The 21,913-nt window shown below is 44.0% G+C and overlaps 1 protein-coding gene across 8 annotated transcripts in view; it reads right to left on the bottom strand.

Annotated features, from left to right (window-relative positions):
• Nucleotides 1-21,913, bottom strand: part of LOC144763308 (uncharacterized) — a 317,771-nt gene that overhangs the window by 235,023 nt on the left and 60,835 nt on the right. For 6 of the 8 annotated variants that reach the window (XR_013596208.1, XM_078648781.1, XM_078648783.1 and 3 more), the window contains exons 5-7: nucleotides 13,571-13,684; nucleotides 13,113-13,223; nucleotides 10,281-10,421 (exon numbers count right to left, since the gene is read on the bottom strand). Coding sequence is in view for 7 of the 8 variants with exons in the window: in XM_078648781.1 (XP_078504907.1) it covers nucleotides 10,281-10,421; nucleotides 13,113-13,223; nucleotides 13,571-13,684 (366 nt within the window). In the remaining variant the exon portion in view is untranslated. The remainder of the gene's footprint in view (nucleotides 1-10,280; nucleotides 10,422-13,112; nucleotides 13,224-13,570; nucleotides 13,685-21,913) is intronic. The other 2 variants (XM_078648777.1, XM_078648780.1) reach the window with 1 other exon arrangement.

Below are 21,913 nucleotides of genomic sequence, written 5' to 3'. Positions count from 1 at the left end.
ATAGTCCCTGGGGAACAGGTTGTAGCAGCATAAAGACGATGCGACCCGAATTTCTACCAAGAGTGGTCCCCTGCAGAGGCTCAGTGGGCTGAGCGCGCGCTGCGGAGGTCAGTGTGCAATCCTCAGGGCACCGAATCGGCACCGAATCGTGGCCCAGCAGGGCCGAAACAGCTATTCATCCTAATGTTTTTTTTTTTTTGAAGGTAGTACAACAGCCCATTGAAAATATCAGATTTTTAGTGTCATACTAGCATTTCCGTTAAAAGCAAAACCTTCAGATTAAGAGGGAGTTGGATTTTTGAAAAAGAAAAAGCCTTTCCACCGAGCACTCATTCCAGCCAGTGCAGAGCATTAATATCGCGATATCTTTAGAAAAAAACGGAAAGACATCGTGCATATTAAAAAAAAATGTCGATTTAAAGGATAGAATTTGTATCCCCCCCACCCCCCCACAGACAAAATATAAACAAAACGTTACCCGCAGTGGCTTTCCCAAACCCTATAAGGACGCTCGCACCGTTTACGACCGGGAACTGGGTATGGCGCAGCGACCAGAGCTGCCGACTCGGGAGCTGGGGTCCCGGTTCGAATCTCGCAACGTCCTGAGAGTCTGGGCAATTCACTTTACCTCCTTGTGCCCACGTACAGCGCCTGCAAGCCCTCACCGGGGATAAGCCACGCTATATACATCTTCAAATTGAAGCAGCTCAGGTACGTGCGTCCGTTACCTAAGCCACACTATTGTTTAATTGTGGCACAGGACGGCTCACTTGAAATTAAATTGTGTGGTGGTGAATTAAACAAACATTGGGGGTCGCAGCAGATTCCTCATCGAGCGCCCCCCCCCCCTTGCAATCCCATCACGGCAGTCCTGCAATCGAAGATGGAAAAAACAAACATTGGGGGGAGGGCGCCCCCTTCCACACGGTCCTTAAACCCAGCCTCCGATCAGTGTCACCGAGAAGCATTAATTAAATGCAATTTATTCTCTTTTCGGTGTCTGACACGCTGCGGAGGAATGCCAGCTAATCACGGGGTGTTAATTGGGGCCAGCCAGACACTTGGCTTCCCATTAAACCCCGCCAGCGCTTTCTGCAGGGAGCAGCAGGCTGCGGGGTTTAAAGACAGATAAATAACAGTTCAGGTGGGGGTGTTCGGAAGATGCGAAGGATGGACGCACCTTGTCAGAAACTGACAAAGAAATACACAATGAACGCTTTTTGCCAGGAAACAGCATGGCTAACGAGGGGTCATGTTGTATAATTAGATTTTGACAAATATGCCACAAAGACACTAAACATAACCAGTATTTTCGCCGTTTGTTCCACATTGTTTTGATGAAGCTTGTGGACGAGCATGTATGAGTCATCTTCTGTGAGCCTCGCCTGCTGCCTCTCGTCATTTAACATTGAACGCGCTCACCGCTGTGAACGCGTTAGCATCATCTGGCTTGCATTACACGGCCACTCTGACAGCTCGTAATTAAGATTAATCACTCTGCCATGCTCGCTCTCGCACACAAAATGCCACATCGGGCACGCGTACATTACTTACAGCCTATCACTTCAAGGCTACTACATACACAGCACAGGGAAGACGAATCACTGACCAGATGCCAGAAAACGCAAAGGAATGTGTGGAATTCCTCTCACCAAGGCCCTTCTTCTTCTTCTTCTTTTTTTTCTTATAACATTAGGATCTCGAAACTCCTCCCCCAGGGGGAGGAGTCCGAGCCCTAAAAAGCGTTGGGCTCAGACTGGAGCCCTGAGGTACTCCTGTCGTCAGAGCTTTTTCTTCTGAGCAAAACTGTCCTAGGATAGTCACTTGACGCCTATATTTCAAAAAATTCTTAAACCACTCCAATACGACTCCTGCTATGCCAGATGTTGTTAGGCGATCTATAAGGATAGCATGTGAGACCGTATCAAAGGCCGCCGATAGATCTAATAAGACAGAGGATCCTCCCGGAGGGGCAGCCTGTTGGGAGGAGTGATGGCATTGCTTAGAAGCTCGGTATACCAGACTCTCTCTGCCTAGTCCTGAGTCACAAGGATGACTTCTGTCTGGTCGTTCCTGATCTTTTTGAGAACTCTGGGCAGGAGTAGTATGGCTGGAAAGGCATAGAGGAAGTCTGAGCTCTACTGGAGATGAAAAGCGTCTCTGAGCGAGACCCACTTTGGAAACTCCGATGCTCAAAACTGCTGACATTGCGTGTGCTCGATGGAGGTCAACAGAAAAGGCTATCCAACCCTGCTAAAAGAAACTTAACCATCTCTGGGTGGAGATGCCTTTTGTGATCCGCTAGGCATTGACAGCTGAGTTTGTCCGCTCTGGCGTTCAGGGAATACGCCAGGTGTTGAACCACTAGGAATATGCCTATCTGTTCCAGCCATGTCCAGAGGTGCGGGCCTCTTGTCAAAGAGTTCACGACCCCAACCTGTCCCATTTGTTGCAGTACCACATGGCAATGGTGTTGTCCGTAAACCCCTGCACTAGCCTTCCCTTGAAGAAGGGTAGAAAGACTTTGCATGACACTCGGTTCGCACGGAGCTCCAGCAGGTTCATGTGGAGTTCGGATTTCGCCACCAGAGAGCAGAGTCCTCTGATCTCCACCTCTCCTAGATGGCCACCCCATCCCAGGAGTGACCTATCGGTCACTACTGTTGGAAATGGTTGGGGAAGGAAGAATGGTTTTCTGCTGACCCAATCGTGGTTCATAAGCCACCACTGCAGGTCCTTTGCAGATCCCACCGAGATCTGGACCACGTCAGAGAGCTTCCCCATATTCTGTACACATTGAAACTTCAAGTCTCACTGCAGAGTCTGCATATGCCACCAGGCAAGTGTCAGAAGCATGCTGCAGCATGCCATGAGTCCCAACAGCCTCAGGGTCTGCCTCAACGAAACACAGGATAGAGGTTGAAACATTGGTACCATAGCCTGAATATCCTGGACTCGCTACACGTGTGGATAAGCCAGAAACTGCTCTGTGGCGGAACAGCTCTGTTGAAAGGGGGTGTCTGAGAGGGAATCAGGTGTGACTTTGGCACGTTGACAGTAAGTCAACGTGCCAGCAAGTGCAGAAGGTATGCCGTAGTTTGGAGGTGGAAGAAGACAACCTGTGCCTAATAAAATTGTTTTGTGTCCCGGTAGCCAATTTTAAATCACACTATAGTCACATATTTTCTTATATACTGCAACCATCACCTTATTAATTATCCATGCTCTACTTCTTTGAGGATCTTAGTAGATTCCATCTCATAATATCTTGAAACATCCATGAGCTTCCTTCCTCTGTTGAGAAGGTTGCAGCCCTTGGTTGCACTAGGGTTTGCAACCAAGAGAAGATCCCAGATGATGAAGCATGCCACTTCGGTGGGTGAAGGGATTCCGTCCTCTTTAAGAGGACTTCTTTAACTGATTAGGTTTTTGTTTCTGTTAATGCGAAGTTGTTTCCGACCCACGTTTTTTCTTGTATTATTTATACTTCTTAAATGTCCTCTTTTTGAGGAATAAGTTGAGGGCCCATAGATCGAGGATAGGACAAAGGCCCTTGTCCTTTTTGGGGGATCGGAAAGTAGTGGGAATAGCAACCACAGCCTACTTCTGGCAGCAGAACCATCTCTATGGCTCCCCTGGCCAAGCGAGCTGACTTCCTCCCGGATTAAGGAAAGATGATACTCCGTGAGCCGGTCGTGAGATGGAGGCCTGAAGGAACGGGGTCATCTCGAAGAGGAGGAAGTACTCCCTTCAATTGAGCTGCAAGACCCACCTGCCTGATGTTATGAAATGCCAACGGGCAGGTGATGGCAATCCTACCGCCAACTGGATGGCCATGATCGTAAAGGGGCAGATTCGGAGGGCTTGGAGGTTGCAGCTCAGGGGTGATGGGGGGGTGTGGACTGACCAGACCACTGGCTACCTGACCCACGAAGTCAGTGTAGCACACCCTCTTCCATGCAGAGGCTCAGGAAAATGTGCGGCTCAGTGGCTGGTAGGAAATTGTTGCAATTGGAAGCCCCTTCCGTAGCTGTGTAAGGCAGATTGGGTGTGACGTGGGGCCAAAGATTTGGTCGCATCACGCGAGCCCTTAAAGAGTTCCAGCATCGAATCTGCCTGATCTCCAAAGAGACGGGTGACATCGAAGGGAATGTCCATAAGTGAAGCTTCGACACCCCCCAAAAAACAGTCATACGCAACCAGGCGTGGCGCTTCAGCGCACCCCGTTGATGAAACCGCTCTGCCCAGTGAGTCGGTTGTGTCCAATCCACAGCAAATTGTGAACTTTGCTTAGTCTTACCCATTTGCAACAGCCTGGTAGAGTATGGCCTCTGCCTCCTCCAGGACCTAAGGCAGCACTTATGCAAACGTATCCCACAAAGTGTAGAAATAACAGCGCAAAAGGCATGCAATGTTCCCAAACCTCAATGCTAGGCTCACAGAAGAAACCAACTTACTCAAAGATGTTTACCTGTACAGGGAGAAAGGTAGGAAATGTGCCCTGCCCTGGGAAGTTGATGTTTGGACCACCAAGCTCTCCGGGGTAGGGTGAGGAAGTTTGGGCCCCCAGGGCAGTGGGCGATCATTCTATGCACAGGAGCCCCTGTGTTGGGTTTGGACTAGGTACCCAACTGGACGTCATTGAACAGGAGTAAAGGTTTGGATGAGGTTCCTCCCAATTGCAGCACATCCGTCAAGATGTTGGTCTAGACTGCCACCGAGGGCAGCAGAAGGTTAAGGACCTCAGCGGCCCTCCGCACTACCATTGCATAAACGGCTCCCTCCTCTGTAGCCACGGAAGGGGAAGAAAGCATTGCAGTATCTGGAGAAGTATCAAGTCTACTGGTTTCATCCATGGTCCTCTAAGTATTATTGTTATCCTTCAGGGTCCAGTGACCGCTCCCAATCCTCCCAGAGTATAAGCCCAAGGGAATAGGAGTCAGACTCTGATCTAAGGTCCTGCCGGTGTCGGGGATCACAAGGAGGATGTACTCGCTGGTGGGCATCAGGAGCGTTGGCATCTGCACTGGGGAAGGTGAAGGTGGTAAGATCTGCACCGGTCCAAAACCAGGAATGGATGCCTGGGGCCCTTCGGAGCCACAAGTTCAGAATCAGATGGGCCCCCTCTGACCCCACGGGACCCAAAGGTGCGTCAACGGAGTCGGGACACCCAATGATGAGGTGCCACGTCTCAAGAAATTTCTTTTGTTGCACAAGGTTGCTCTGGCTCCCGGAAAATTGGGGAGGTGCAGAGTCGGCCCAGGCGCAGGCTTCGAGGAGCCAGGTCTCTAATACTACTTGGGATCTCCGTATGATGCCAATACCTTCACTACAACAGGACCTCGATTTTCGCAGAGTCCTATGCCGGTCTGCCATGAGCTAAAGGGTCAGCTCCCTCAAAGCCTTTGGCTTCATGGCCTGGCAATTGGAGAATGGCTTTGTGCCGTGGTTACGCTTCACGCACCACAGACAGACAAGGTTGGCCGGTGATGTGTTCTGCAGGACTTAAAACCGGTCTTACTGACATATGTTAAATGTCGTATACTTGTAAAGCGCACAGCTGCCCCAGCAAAGGGGCGTCCCGGCGCTGTATACCGCTGGGGAACCCGTCCTGGCTTTCCCTGTGGGATGGTCCCCACTGGGAATCCCCAAGGTGGAGCCAGGCATACCCGGCGTTGATGGGGCCGTTGTGGAGATTAGGCAAGCTAATGCCCAGAGTTGCCGAGTGGGAGCCCAGGTTAGAGTAGGCACCGAGGCGAGAATTGCCGAGTCCGCTGACCCTGGTCCACGACCCTGCCGCGTCGGGTATTGAACCCTGGTCCCGGGCCAACTTCTGCTCCCGGGTCTGCCGCCTCTAACCAGTGAGCCACACCACTCCACACTTGGAGGAAAATCTCAAAAACTCGACAAAACGTCTAAAAGATCCAGTCAAAAAATGACTAAGGGGGTAACTCTTCTCTCGGTTTAGCGCTGGCTGGTGCGGAAAGGAAAGAACTGACGTCAGTGCGCCAAGGTGGGGCTGTTATAGGTGCAGCGGACGTCATTTCCGGTGCGGAGAAAGCACGTGGAGCCAATCAACACCACCTACCGGTGTGCAGGGGTAATCATCCCGAAAAATATTACGGATCCAGTCTGACACCTGGGGAAACTCTAAAATAGGGAATCTGTGGACAGAAGATAGAAGATGTGCAACTCTAATCTCCTGGTTCTGAGTAAATTTACCTACGAGATCCAGCATAAGCTGTCATAGTTCTTGTGGCACAAAGGCGCAGGATGAGAAATAAGAAGGTAGCTGATGCTCCACATGGGACTAGACCCAAAGAAAACTATAAGTTTGACCATGAAAGGATCAAATAACTGTTCTTTGGGGTAATAGTTGATCTAATAGAGGAAGTGCAGACAAGAAAATAAGTTACTTACCTGTAATTATAGTTCTCCAGTATTGGAATCTTTCATAGATTCGCATGCTCTAATCATTCCCTGTTGTCTAGATGGGAGTCCCTGGTATATCACAACAGCAATGTAAATTCAGCATTAACAATAAAAACCAGCCTAGGCCCATTTTAATTTTGTAACATTCAATTATTTTTGTAAGAGACCAAGCCTAGGCTTTAGCCAATAACAACATCCTATCCTCTAGAACACTCCTGAGTGAACCTCAGACCTTCAGTTTTTCACAGCACCAGAATAAGCATATCAGTAAAGGTCTCAAATCAATTTAAAAAAAACAAAAACACTATTGGCCTGTCAAATAATAGACAAACGCTTAAATGGTCCCAAATAAAATGTTGCCTGGATAAGATTTCTCTTATCCAACATTAATTTGCAAAGACTTTGAACATCCTGTTCAAACGCAAGACAAGTCTGGCACGTATAATAGTATAATGGCTATCATGAGGACATGTTTCGCGACTTTAAAGCTTCAATCATTAGTTTACCAGACCAACTGGGAGAAAAAATAATGAGGAATGTATGGGGGCAAAATCCTCACTTCTAAAGTCGATGAGAGGCAAGGTCCTGATATATGAAGAATTTTAGGATAGCCTAAGAGGAAACAAAAATCGAATGGGACAGTGGCATGTGCTAAGATTTAACAACATCTGCCGTTTGGGCCATTGTTGCTTATGACAGCTTACATAGATTATCTAAATTTGAGTTTTTTTTTTTAATTCAGCCCCAGTTTTGGGTAGCTCACTTCCAAAACTTATATTCGAATGACTTATGCAATATTGCCACTTTTTACTGTTGATGGAAAGGAGTGGAAGAGTAGATCTAGTGGGGTATCAGTTGCATTGGATGAAACATGTGATGCTATCCTTAATACTGTTGGTGGTAAAGCTCCTGACCCAGATAGAATCCCCAATGACTGATAAGTTGCTGATTTACAGTTATGGTGGTCCTATATTAACATTACTAACAGCATTTTGTAGGGGGCAGAGGTCCTAAAGTCTTGATGTGTGGGGCGAAGACAATCCCCATCTTTGAAAAAAGGGGCACGGGATGATCCTCAAAATTACAGACCATTAAGTCTTATAGACAGCTTACGAAAGATTTTTTGCCAGCAGATGCTAAATAAATTATTGACATGAATAAATGAAAATAAGGTCTTATCCGATCTACAAGCAGGTTTTCAGACTAAGATCAGCACCATAAATCAGGTCTTTAGATTCCATACAATTTACGGAACACGGTCGTATTGGGCAAAGGGCACATATATGTTGCCTTTGTAGACTTATGGTCAGTCTTTGATATTATTCCACGTCATAAGTTGTGGAAGACACTTTAGGACTTGCGACTTCCCAGAAACCTCTGGTCTATTATGATTCAACTACATAATGATAACTATGCCCAAGATAGATGGGGACCAAAGTGTGAGCTACGGGCAAGGTAAAGGTTGAAAATGGGGTCAGGCAGGGATGTGTTCTTGCACTAACCCTTTATCGCTTTTTATCAATAATGGGGCTACATTTCTTGACATCCCTAGTAACGATTCTCCCAAAAAAAGATCCTTGAAAAATCAAGCATTGTTATGTGCTGATGCCACACTTTTGATATACAAGACGGCAGCTGGACTGCCAGTCCCGGTTACCCTTTTCATAGAATTTTGTAAAAAACGCAGAATGGAACTAAATGCCTCAGAGATAAAATATGTGACCTTTCATAGCTACTAATTTCACAGGGCTACTCAGCGAGCCAGCCCTGAGCAAGTTAAAGGTTTTGATTACTTGTGAATAAGGATAACGAGTAATTTAGTTTATAACTAGCTAGCTTACCCGTCGCACGTTGCTGAGATCTCCAAAGAAAGGAAATTCAAGGAAACTCGTTATGATAACATTCAATTTACATTGTGTCATTTTTATTGAAACATTTCAAAGTGTCGTTTTAATTCTATTTATTTATTCGAGTGCTTGTGGATACACAATTTTTTGTTTTCAGTATTCGAAAGATTATGAGGGCCCTGGGGGGCCGATATTTAAAAAAAATGTATGCCAGAAACCTTCGTGGGAGTGTACTCACCAACTTCCCAAAGTTTCCTGGCAATCGGATGAATGCTGTTTTAATTCTATTTATTTATTCGAGTGCTTGTGGATACATGATTTTTTGTTTTTCCGTCTTGTGCGTACATCAGTATTCAAAAGATTATGATGGCCCTGGGAGGTCGATATTTCAACATTTTTATGCCAGAAACCTTCGCCGGAGTGTACTCAACAACTTCCCAAAGTTTCATGGCGATCGGATGAATGGTGTAGTAATGCATAAAGGACAAACAGACAGACAGACAGACAGACATACTTATATATATATATATATATATATATATAGATAAATTATCAAGTCTGCACTGAAACTCCAAAACGAATCACCAGGCTTTTAAAACTAATTTAAGAAAACACATTAATCATGCTGTTAGCCCAGCTATGGAAATTTACAGGATCAATGTCTTAGGTTTCGCACTTTACGTTGCTGAGCTATGGAGGAATGAGAAAGTAACCAGGCTGTCAATAACTGAAAATAGAGTTTTAAAATCCCATGTTAACCTTCTACAGAGTGATCCCGTAATTCCGCTGCTCACTGACTTGGGCCACCACCCCCTTGCTCATGTGTTAAAAGTGAGACCCATACTCTATTGGCATAGATTACATTAAACATCAGAGCTAGTTTCATATAGACTTGCTTTGAACAAACACCAACACCCTATCAAAAATCAGGATATCCCCTTGCTTGCGTAAACAAGGGAATATTTATTCCATTTGGGGTTGAGAGAACTCTGGGATTCACCCATGGAGGCTGCGTCGATTACCAAATCGGCCTTGAAAGAAAGATTTTATTGCATGCAATGCAAAGAAGCTATGCCAAAATGTAAACCCGGATCACGATCAGACAAATATACAGACTATACGTTTATTTTATTCTTTGAGTCTTTTTTAGATAATATATCGTCAGCTCTACCGAAAACTCTTTATGCCAAATTCAGATATGGAATTTTACCACTAATTGCGTTTTGTATAACTTGGCGTAGGCTAAAAACTGGAAGTGGCCTTCGTCAAGTATGTGGGCAAGAGCCTGAAACAGTTCTGCACTTTCTTCATGCGAGTCTTCTAATACTCCACGGATAATGTGGATTTTACCAATCTGCTGACAATTAGGAGTCAGGCAACATTTAGAGCCTTAAGAATTCTTGGCTCATGTACTGATGAAGTCACAGTTCGTTGCATGGCAAAATACCTGGCATCTGCATGGATTATCTGTAAAATAATTTTTACAAAATCCTGTGCAAAATGAGCTGATCTATGATAAAGCACTTTGAGGTTTCTTTTTTTTAATGTATCCAATGAAACTTGATGACACTGATTTTATTCTTTTCTCTCATTGCAAGGCTTGTAAAAAATGTTTTTAGCCTATTTATTCGGTTCTATTTTATGGATGGTATTTCTGAAATAAAAAATGAATTAAAAAAAAAAAGAATTTGGCTAAAAGAAAATATTTGTCTCATAAATCACACACTACCATGGTAGAACCTGCCACAGATTGGAGCTATACTCCCTTAATGCCCCATGCTGTGGGGAATGAAAGACAAATATGAATGGCACAAAACAGACCAATGAATGGAAAGAGCTAGCTGAAAGCACATATAGGTATATAATACATTTAATTTTAGTTACATCAAAAGGGTCTTTGCTAACATCTCACAAAAAATGAAGTTGCTCTCACTTGCAGAGATGGGAGAGAAGAGGACAGTCACTGATGATTCACTCAGAGTTTTTACCTGCAGCACTTACTCAATTTACCTTCTATAGTGTTCATTCCCATTTCTTCTTCTTCTTCGTCTTCTTCTTCTACATCATAATGATCAATTAGACAGACCGTGGGCTCCTCTTCATTGCGAAAACCAAAGTCAGATTTAAGATATGGATAACCAGCTGAAGAGGATGGAAAAAACATGCAAATCTAAATGAAAAACACTGTGAGCCACACGTTATAAAAAAACAAACACTACACTGAAAGATGACATTTTAAAGGTTTTAGGCTTCGCTTGGTTTATGCTTCAGCACCACTCACGTTACACCGTATGAGGATATATGCTTTTGGAGCCAGCTCGAAATGCAGAAGTATAGACTATGTGACTGGAGTTTTGCAATTTTTTTAATTGTGTGGAGACAGTCCGTAGGGAGTGCGGGGGTGCTGGGTCGTTAGGGGAGCCAGATTTGACCTGGGCCATGATGGATTGTAAGATAGTGGAGTCCAACGGGGGAAGGGTTTCCAGGGAGACTGAAGGTTGGAACTCTGGCTCAGTGGGCTCAGCTTGTGAAGAGGGGGGGTTGAGCGTGGGGGAAGGAGGAATAAATGGTGTGAATTGTGTTATAGAAGAACTCGGCTAGATCATTACAGCGTGATTGGGCATTGTGGGGATTTTTCTGGGAGTTTGAGACGAATTTTTGCGATTTGGTATATTTCTTTAGGCCTTGAAGCTGCTGCACGGATTTTATTTTCAAAGAAGATGGCTTGTGCACTTCTAATTTCATTTTTGTACGTTTTTATGGCAGTTCGGTATGCGGTTTTTCGGGAGGATGAGTAGTCTAAACGCCATTTTCTTTCCAGTTTTTTTACATTGGCGTTTCATATCTCGTAGATCCTGGGAGTACCAGGGGGACGTCCTGGGGCTGCGTTTGGATTCAATGTGGTTTATTGGCAGTATTGAATCTAATGATTGTGCTATCCATCTATTATAATTCTCATTACTTAGAATGGGGTTGGGGTTGCAGGGAGGTCTAGAGGATTTAAGGGTTGTTGCCCACTGTGTGCGGTTAAGTTTTGCCCAGTTGCGATCCCTCCAGGGAACTGTGGGTGGAGACGGATGCGGAGTAGGGGTTACCTAGGATATGGGGATCAAGGGATGGTCTGTCCACGGAAGGGGGGAGGGTGTGCCAACTAGGAGGTCCGTCCAGTTACTAAAGATGAGGTCAAGAAGGCGACCCTTTGAGTGAGTAGGTTTCAATACTAGTTGTAGGAGTTGGATTGCCTCGAGACTAGTCGTTAATTCTACGGCCGCGTGGTCCGTGGGGTCATCAAAATGAATATTGATATCCCCTAAAAGGGTGAAGTAAGGTAGGCTGCAGGCTCTGATGGCTAAAGAGGGGGGCAGACAATCGAAGAATTGGCCCATGGTCCCAGGTGAGCGGTAAATGAGCGTTCCTGAGAATGTGCTGGTGAAGGAGAAATCTAGGGAGAAGGAGTGCAGTGTAAAATGTAGCTACTGCATTATTAGCATACATATCCTCATATCAGAGGTGCATGATAATTCTGTGCGCAGCTGGCATTGGATATTGAGCAAAACATACTAATGACTGGTGTAATTAATTTTTTCTTTCCCAAAGCCTCTTCGCTATGTATGCCAGGTAAAATAACCCTGTTAATACCATCTTGTACTTTTTAAATTATATTGCATAAGATGGCCACTTCAAAGAAGTTTTGAAATTCATGACCTTGGGGTTGGGAAGCTATGCACCTTGCAGTCAGTGCCATAGTGTTTTTTCAAAGCTGCACTTGAAGATACTGCAGACCAGAGTAAGGCAACAATAAACAATCACTCACCTAAGCCCTTCAACCATCAGTCCATGGATTCATAAAGCACCCATTTTAATTCTCTATACATCCATCTCCGTGTTCAAAACAATCCCACTTTTACCTACTCAAAACCATGGATTTATCAATCCACCAACAACCATGTCTTCCTCTGTTCACCAACCTCAATGTATTTATAGAACCACCAGCTATGTAGCCATTAGTCTACATCCACCTGCACTCGAGCTTCAATCATCTCACCCACTCACACCCTTTGAGTCAGTAACAACTTTGTCAGGTTCTCGGTGTCACGTCCCCAGAATGGCAAAGAAAAAACACAGCATTCAGGTGAGAACCAGAAAGAGGACTTCAGATCTGCACTATAATTTTTCTTTTAAAGGTGTCAAGACTTAAATGTAGATAGGCTGGGAAGAGAAGCAATACAGCTCACACCTAAAAAACATACACAGTACATGAATACAGTGTCATGAAAGAAAACGATTAAAGGACAGTCATGAAAAATTAAAGCACACTGTTCACATACCGAGCAGTAAATAAAGGCACCAAACATTGCTCTAAGGCTGCAATAGGAGGATTTGGATTGTCGCTGTCTCTAATACCACAGATAAGCTAAAGAACAAAAGAATGCCGCAAAACCAGAGCAATTAACTATGGATTAGACTGAATGACTAATTTCCACTGAGCAATTCTCTGCTGCATAAGTGAGCTTTTAGGTTGCTTTGATATGCCCACTCGTGGGCACCAAGTTTGATGCACCTTAAGGACTTGAGATGCATCTCATGGATGAGGCCGGATCAGTTTGGAACACGTTTGGGGCTGCTTGCGCTCCCAGTGGTAGAAATCCTGGTCTGACAGAAACACTCCTTCCTAGGGTATGGCCAGAATGATTTGCATAGGGGTGGTCCCTGTCTGAAATGGTACAGACACCGTGTAAGCAATGTAATGGCATGCACCCAGAATAATTCCCCCTGAGTCATATTAATTTAATATTTCCATCTCTTGAGGCTGTGAATTGGATCCCTACTCACCTGATGGGGGAGCTATGCTTTCCCTTCTTTCGCATTCTGAATGGCCCATTAAGTAACCATCTGCCTCTTTTTTCGGGCAAACTGAAACAAGCGAAGGGGTAACCGCATGCCCTAGTATTGAAGACAAAACATAGAAAATTATGAGACATAGAAAATATTATACATAGGCAGTAAAAACGTTGAAGAAAATGTTTTTCACTACATGCAATTCTGTAAAATAAAACACAATCAGGAGTTGGCATAGGGCAAAGTTAAACATTGACTGTCAGGTGCACGGAAAGAAGTAATAGCTATTGGAAGAGGGAAGCACACACAAGTCCTAGCTCAAAAGAAGACCTAATAGCATGTATAACTTTATTAAGCAGCTTTAAGAAACTGATAAATTAGTTGTTACAAATTCATCAATGAAAAGAGTCCACTGCCAACATTGTAAAAAAATCCTAATCTTCATTATTTACCTCTAATGGGGTCAGCACTCCTTCCTCTTAATTTCACACCAGGATCTTCCACCAAACCTGCACCGGACTCTGCTTCTTTTCGTAAACCCATCTCAGGATTGTGAACTGGATAGCCTACAGGGACAAAGGGACACATAAAAACCTCAGTCGAAAGAACATTGAATGTAATTGAGTGAGTAACTTATCTATTAATGTAATGTTATTACACGGTGCTGTAGCACTTAAGAGTTACTTAGGTGCTTGATATTGTAATTGTATTGTATTGCATTGTAATTGCATTTATATAGCGCTTACCACCCCTGACGAGGCATCGAAGCGCTTTTTCAGAGAGTAGCACGCTACTCCGGGACCCATAAAGGATTAGTGGTGAATTATTATAGTGAAAATATGAAAGCAAATTAAGTGGTGGATATGTCACTCAGTTATTTGGATTGAGAAGGATAGTGGAGGAATAAAGAAGGGAACAAGGTTTGCATTGATATAGAATTTGCTATCCCTGATGGGGTGTTGAAGCACTTTTCCGGTGAGTAGCACACTACATCAGAGCCCATAAAGGATCAGTGGTGAATTATCATAGTGAAAAAATTTAAGTAATTTGAGTGGTGGATATGTTAGTTAGATAATTTGTATTGAGAAGAATAGCAAAGGGGTAGAAGAGGTAAAAAAGTTTGCATTTATATAGTGCTTGCTACCCTATAGGAGGAGTTGAAGTGCTTTTTCGGCGAGAAGCACCCTACTCCTGAACCCATAAAGGATTAGTGGTGAATTAGTATAGTGAAATATGAAACTAATTTGAGTGGTGGACATGTTAGTCTGTTATGTGGATTGAAAAGGATAGTGGAGAGATAGAAGGAAGAATTTAGATTTTCTTTTGGGTGTGTTGGAGCTCATAGAAAAAGGAGGAGGCTTGGGATGAGTAAAAGGGAGGTGGAGAGGGATGAGTAAACAGAAGGTGAAGGGGGAGGGTTTAGCAAGGCTTATTGTTGAGGGGGTTCGGAATAGTAAAAAGCAGTATGAGATGAGGCAAGGAGGGGTGAGGAGGGAAGAGGCTCAAAAGGGTTATTTTGGGGATCATAGTAGTGGTATGGTGTTTGGGACGGATGAGATAGTGGAGGTAATAGATATATTGTAGAGGTATAGGGTGAGAAATAGGCTAGTGCATTGGAAAGAGTAGTAGAAAGAGGTTTGAGATGGGTCAGAGAATTGAGTTAGAGGATATATTGAGAGCGGTATAGGGTGAAAAATAGGGTAGTGCATTGGATATGCTGAATTAGAAGAAAAGTAATAAATAAGTAAAAGTAATAAATATATAGATCCAAAAGTAATAAAGATATAGATCCATAAGTACATGGAAGGTATATAGATGCATAAAAGAAGGTAGTATATGTAGATTGAAGATGCATTAAATAAAACTCTGGCTTTCAAGTGTTTTACTTTACATTAGTTATATAGATATATATATATATATATACTTTAGATCAATAGTGAAGCAATTTTACATAGTTATGATAAAAAGATTTACTTATTTATGCAGTCACGTATATACATGTTAAAAACAGAATAATGTAACTATCAGTAATATGTACATTTGTTAAACAGAACTAATGAATATCTATATATAATAATTTTTTTAAACAAGTATTCTACATGTTTATTCAAAGCAATACATATATATAGTTACATATCTATAGTACAAATAAATGCTTATATACAGAGAGATACGCTGTATATTTCTATCTATTTGCGAATGGTGATATCAAACAGTACAAAACCAAAAGGGATGATGGACGGAGTGTTGAACATTGCAAGCACTCACCCCCAGTCAACTGACCTGGGTTTAATCCATCATCCTTGGTAGATGAGGCTTGTAATGAAGCTAGGAAGGATTTAATACAAGTATACACTGTATCCCTTGTTTTTCTACCGGTTTCTAGCTACTCAGCCATCATCAGCCAGGCTAGCTTGAATCCAATGGCAAAGTGAGCAAGGGGCCCACGTCTGGGCATACCCTACCAACTTAGGGCAAACAAAGCAAAAACAAAGCGGATGATGGACGGCGTGTTGAACATTGCAAGCACTCACCCCCAGTCAACTGATCTGGGTTTAATCCATCATCATTCTTTAGCTCACTCCGCCACCCCAGTTCAGACTGGCAAGCCATGTCTTCCTTGAATCCAGTGGCAAAGTGCCCTAAGTTGGCAGGGTATGCCAGACGTGGGTCCCTTGCTCACTTTGCCACTGGATTCAAGCTAGCCTGGCTGATGACGGCTGATTAATCAGAAACTGGTCCCAGGATGCTTGTTTCCGGTCCAGGGAAGACATGGCTTGGCAGTTCGGCCTGGACTGTTCCCATGAGGCACAGGGTCAGACTGATTTGCATATGGCCATGTCTGAACTTGGGTGGCGGAGTGAGCTAAAGAATGATGATGGATTAAACCCAGATCAGTTGACTGGGGGTGAGTGCTTGCAATGTTCAACACTCCGTCCATCATCCCCTTTGGTTTTGATATCAATTAATGTGTCAGAGTAGAAAACATAACACTACAGTATTTTAGTATGGAGGATAGAGAGAGTCCATATCAATTAACAGTTTAGTAGCAAATCTGTTGAGACAGAACACATAACAAAACACTTCTTTCTTTAGTGAGTCCATATCGCTTACAATTAGTAGCTCATATGTAAAGACAAGTAGTGTTTAAAAAGTTGGAATGGGAGGGAGAGATCACAAGGGAGATACAGAATGTAGCGAGTCTTCATCACAACATATTCAGGGTAAGAGGTAGAAAAGAAGAACAGATGCATTCACATTTGGCTTTGATCTCATTGGAACACTGAACAAGCAGAGTCTCTGGTGCAGCACAGACATCAGGGAACTAAGGGTACCAGGTACACAGCAGTGTTTATTAGGCAATTTCTTGCTTATATTCAATAAAAAAGAGGTTTAAGACCAGGATTAGAAGATAGAAATATCCTCTCAATAGACATCCTCTTCCAGAACTTAAAAAAAAAATGATGGGAAAACGGCGGAATTCTATATTTAGCCTCAAATCCAGAAATGGCTTCTTTTTAATAAAAACAGCTCTGCGTCATAGTAAATAAACTGTAATCTTCACAGGCACTAGTAAGGTAACTAGCCGAGGTATTAGACATAGTGCCAGTGCACTAGGTGTTTCAAGTGTTGCAAGGCTAGCGGATTTTAGAGACATGGCATGTAAAGTTAAAATATAGGTAGGGTTTGCTACGTCAGACCTGCTGTCATATTACCAGGCCTCCCATTTGCTAGTGCTGAATGAATGGTGGTACGGAGATGGAGGAGACCCGGCATATGCTCTGGAGCGCTCGCTGATGGGGGACAACACGTTGCACACAATCTTATACTCGGCCAGACTCCGGAGGCAGCTGCCGTGTGCCACACGGGTGGTTTTTGCGGTTTGGCGACAAGTGCTGCGTCGCATGGGCTGGTGGGGTAGGTTGGCGGCGGAGACCCCATTGTGGCATAACGGGCGGCTCCCCGCTCTGGCCTCGCTGCCGGGATTTGGCGGATGGGATTCTATCGGGATCTCATCGCTTGGAGACGTTATGTCCGGTGTAACTCTCAAGTCATTCCAGGAGCTACGGGACGAATTCCACATGCCCAAGACCCAATTTTTCAGGTATCTACAGTTCCGCCACGCGCTCGCGCTTAGTCTAGTTGGTTTGGAATCGCTGCCGGAATTCAGCCCCGTGGAAGCGAAGGTTTTCATGGGAGACCTCGGGGATAAAAAGGTATCCCGTATCTACCAAACGCTAGTTACCCACTGTTCCTCCTCCCTACTTCCATTAAAAGACACCTGGGAAGGGGATGTCGGACCCCTAGATGAGGATGATTGGAGGGAGGCATTGGAGTCCCCGCGTGGGACCGCTATTGCAGTACGACTCCGACTGATCCAATTCAAATATTTGCATAGGGCTTACTATACACGGGAGCGGCTGTGGAAGGCGGGCCTGATTGTGTCCCCGGAGTGCCTGCGATGTGGAGCAGAGATGGGTACCCTGCTGCATACTGTATGTTCTTGTGCTGGCTTGACTGGGTTCTGGAATGGTGTATGGAGCCGTCTGTCGGAGGTGCTGGGATGGGATCTTCCCCGTACCCCTCGCTTGGGTCTTCTCCATGTGCTGGAGGGTGTGGGAGGGAATGTTTACAAACGTCACCTTTTGTTATTGGGCCTAGTGGTGGCCAAGCGGGACTTGGCACGGGCACGGAAGAATGAGCGAGCCCCCCCCGAATGCGTGGAAGGCTGGACTGGACTATTCCATGGGGCTAGAGCGCCCAGTGTTCGAGGCCAGAGGACGCCCTCGGAAACATTACATAATCTGGAAAAGGTGGGCCGAGTTTAGGGGGTTGACTCTGGAGCCTCCAGCAGACCCTGACGACGGTCCGGATCTAGACGATGGACTCCAGGCCTAGAGAGACGCATGGCGCCCGGCTTAGTATCAGCACTTACAGGAGGCTTACTGTGATCGCGTGCACTGGGTTAGGGAGGGATAAGGGGTGGGTAGTGGGGTTGTTTGGGTGGCTGTGGGCGGTGGGGGGAGGTGTTCTTTTTATTGATTGGGTTTCCAAGATATTGAGACATGTGTTGCTATTTGGCAGTGATCTCCTGACTGTGGAGAACTGTATCTATGCCTTTACCTGATCAATTAATAAAATTTGTTGTGAAATAAAAAATATATAGGTAGGGTTCAAATAAACAAACCCTGAAGTGTTAGGTAGCATAGCAATTGAGGTAGATACATTAATGCTAATAGTAATTTTTCCTCTAATTTAACATTAAATCATGCTTCTTAAACATCTTGGGGCAGATGTATCAACCGTTTTGCGACTCGCAAAGGCCGAAATTCGCAGAATTTCGGCCTTTGCGACTCGCAAATGGTTGTTTTGCATGTTTTTGAATGTATCAAAAATTCGCAAATTAAGAAATCGCAAAGATTTGCGATTCCTTAATTTGCCATAGCATTTAAGGAATCGCAAATTTTGCGATTCCTTAAATGCTAAGTATGAAGCATTTTTCTTTTGCGAATTTTTGTTAAGGAATCGCAAAGTACCACCAACTTGTAGTTGATGGTAATTTGCGAAGTCCTCAACAAATGCACAATTTTGCTTTTTTTAAGGTGGCATGTGACGCACACACATGCCCATGGGGCATGTATGTGCGCCATATACACACACATGTACATTTCAGGGATGCAGCAGGGTGTCTTTCAGACACCCCTGCACCCTTGAAATAATTCTCAAATTGCGATTAGCAAATTGCGAATTCGCAATTTGAGAATTAGTTCAAAATCATTCCTATGGGCCTCCTGGCCGCTAGGAATGCATGGGAAATTATTCCTTATTTGCGAATTCGCAAAATGTGAATTCGCAAATAAGGAAGTGTAAGGAATCGCAAAAAAATAGCGATTTTTTTCATACATTCCATTTTGCGATTTCTAAATAGCGATTCCTTAAAAATCGCTATTTAGGAATCGCAAAATTGAATCTTGATACATCTGCCACCTACTCTTGTTCATCTTTCATTACACCCTTTAGCAGACTCCTCTTACTTCGGCTCTTAATACACTGTAACCTTGCCTCTCATTCTGCCCTTTGCTGTAACTCTTTAGACCCGAACTCTCATTTAAATTTAAACTTTTTTTCTCATTTCAGCTGTAACTTGCCTGTCAGTACATCTTTTAATAGTGATCTATTCAGACCAATTCTCAACTCTCATTGAAACTTTACATCGTCTAATTACACCTTTATCTCAACTTTTACACCTTTAATTTGCCATTACATCCTTTGCTTCATCTCCGATTACACCTTTTACCTAACCTGCCATTACACATCTTTAACTCAGAATTATACTACAACGTTACAGTTTATTAACAAACTACCATGACCTATTATTATTTTATGTACTTCGCCTTTCTGTACAATTTTAACTCACTTATCAGAAAATCATGTACCCTCTTGCTGTTAAAAATGTTGTTAAATTAGTAGAACAACAAGGGATACAGTGTATAGTTGTATTAAATCCTTCCTAGCTTTATTACAAGCCTCATCTAACAGCATTCTCCATCGTCCTGCTCCAGGGCTCCATTAACCATCTAGCCTATGCACACTTCACATTCTACCCCTCTCATCATCTACATTACGTGACGTATCACCAAATTCTACTTCGCTCTGCAATGAAGATGCTGAAGATACCACACACATCCAAATTCTATGATATTTAAAGAAACAATGAAACATACATCTTGTAACTCAACAAAATGTGTTCTTGTTATATGACCACACAGGAGATAATTCAGATGAATGCATTCTCATTACACATAATCTTTCCAATAAGCAGGTTTGGTCTTCTTCCGGACAACTTTTCTTGAACACTCTCCTCTACCACTTCCCATTCACCACCTAAAAAATGCCATACTTTAACTATCCTGTCAGGGCTCGAGAAATCTAAAAAATCTTACTAGACCTGCAGGTCGAGTGAGTAGACTTTTCTACTCGACCTAACAGCAATGCACTTGACCCACAAACTGATCGCATATGATTTTTTTTCAAAACATTTGCAGCGCCAACAACCCAAGAAAACGTTGGCCAACCAAATTAACAGCAAATTTGATTAATTTATCACCCAGTTACCTCATTATGTGTGCATCAAAGTGCCGTGGTAAACGTTTCTGCAAACATACATGGCAAATACCCCATAACCCTACGCTGCAACACACACAGTCAAATCAAACTCTCTACATGATGACGCTTCATCCGGGAAAAGCTAACCTTTTTTAAACAGTTTACATGGGCGCAGCACGCACTGTAAACAAATTGTACAGACTAATGCAACAACAATCCTTAATAATTAAGCATGCCCTCTGTCGCATTCCTGACATAGCGGAAACATGCAGGCTATTGAGCTGGAATGTGGCGGGGGTTAGATCTAAAAGGAGTGATGATATTGTAGCCCTCCAGGAATCCTGGGATACATCACCTAGTTTTAGTCTAGATGGGTTTTCGAGTTTTGTGGTGCCTGCTGCCCCTAGTGTTGCGGGCAGAGCCAAAGGTGGTCTTATTTTGCTTTTTTCACTAAAACTTAAGGGGGCTCTCAAAGTCATTAACCAATCTTCACCACACCTTCTATTGGTGGAAAGGGTGGTCTCCTCAACTCAGAAAACCATTTATATAAATTTTTATAACGCAGGAACCCAGGACAATAGCAATGATAATCTTGCCATCCTGGACCAATTGTTGATAGAGGTCAGTCAAGACACTCATTTTAATATTGATTTCGTCCTCATGGGCGATTTTAACATTCATCCATGCACCTTGTTGTGTGGTACTTCTGACCATTTGGGACTGAGTGGTCCAGATATCACGCATTTTGAGCATTCCAAAGGGGGAGAGGCATTAGAGGAGTTATTGGCTAAATCCAATTTGATGGAACCTGCCTGTAGCCCAGACGTTCCGAGGCTCAACACTTTTAAAGGGTCGGACCCAGGTTCCATTATCGATTATATATTTGTATCACTGGCTATCTTACATAATGTCGCCTCATATAGAACCCTAATATCACCTTTTAGCGATCACAATCCTGTCCTTTTGGAAGTTTATTGGGGTGATTCCATGGGCTTTATCCCGCTCCCCGTTAAATCCAGGGTGGGAACATTAATCGCGGTGGATCAGGGTAGACGGCTCAAGTGGGCCAATGTGGTGCCCGATGACTTCTACGAAGCTTTGTTCCCTAAAATAGAAAGTGCGGTGACAATTTGCCAAAATCCTAGAGCAGAAAATTGTGACATCTTGAGTGCCTATGAGGAAATTTGTTTACAGATCTCAAACCAGCTGACAGTTAGACTGGGGAAGAGTGGTAACAAACAACACCGCTGGTTTGACTCCAAATGCTCTAAATCACACAGTGCACTACTAGTAGCCTTAAATTGTAACCCTAGAAACAGGGAGGCTGTTTCTACCCTAAGGAGGGAATACAAGCAGGCCATCAGAGAGCGTAAGGAAGCCTTAAAGCAAGAGGCTTGGGAGAAGCTACTCTCTGTTGATGTTATGCGGGACAGTAGTTTATTCTGGAAAGTGATAAATCAACCCCTGTTTTCTGGCCAGGAAAACACGCCTTTGGATTGTGTCATCCCCGACGACCGGTGGCTTGCCCATTTCACATCAGTGTATGGAGACTCATCGCCTGGGCTACAGGGCCCTCAAACTATAACCCCCGAGTATGCTCCACTAGTTTTTACTGCTGACGAGGTCGAGATAGCTATTTTGGAAACCTCGAAAAATAAAGCCCCAGGCCCTGATGGGGTCCCCGCAGA

The sequence above is a fragment of the Lissotriton helveticus genome, chromosome 6 (assembly GCF_964261635.1).
Source record: "Lissotriton helveticus chromosome 6, aLisHel1.1, whole genome shotgun sequence".
Lineage (NCBI taxonomy): Eukaryota > Metazoa > Chordata > Amphibia > Caudata > Salamandridae > Lissotriton > Lissotriton helveticus.
This window is presented reverse-complemented; position numbering and strand designations above follow the sequence as displayed.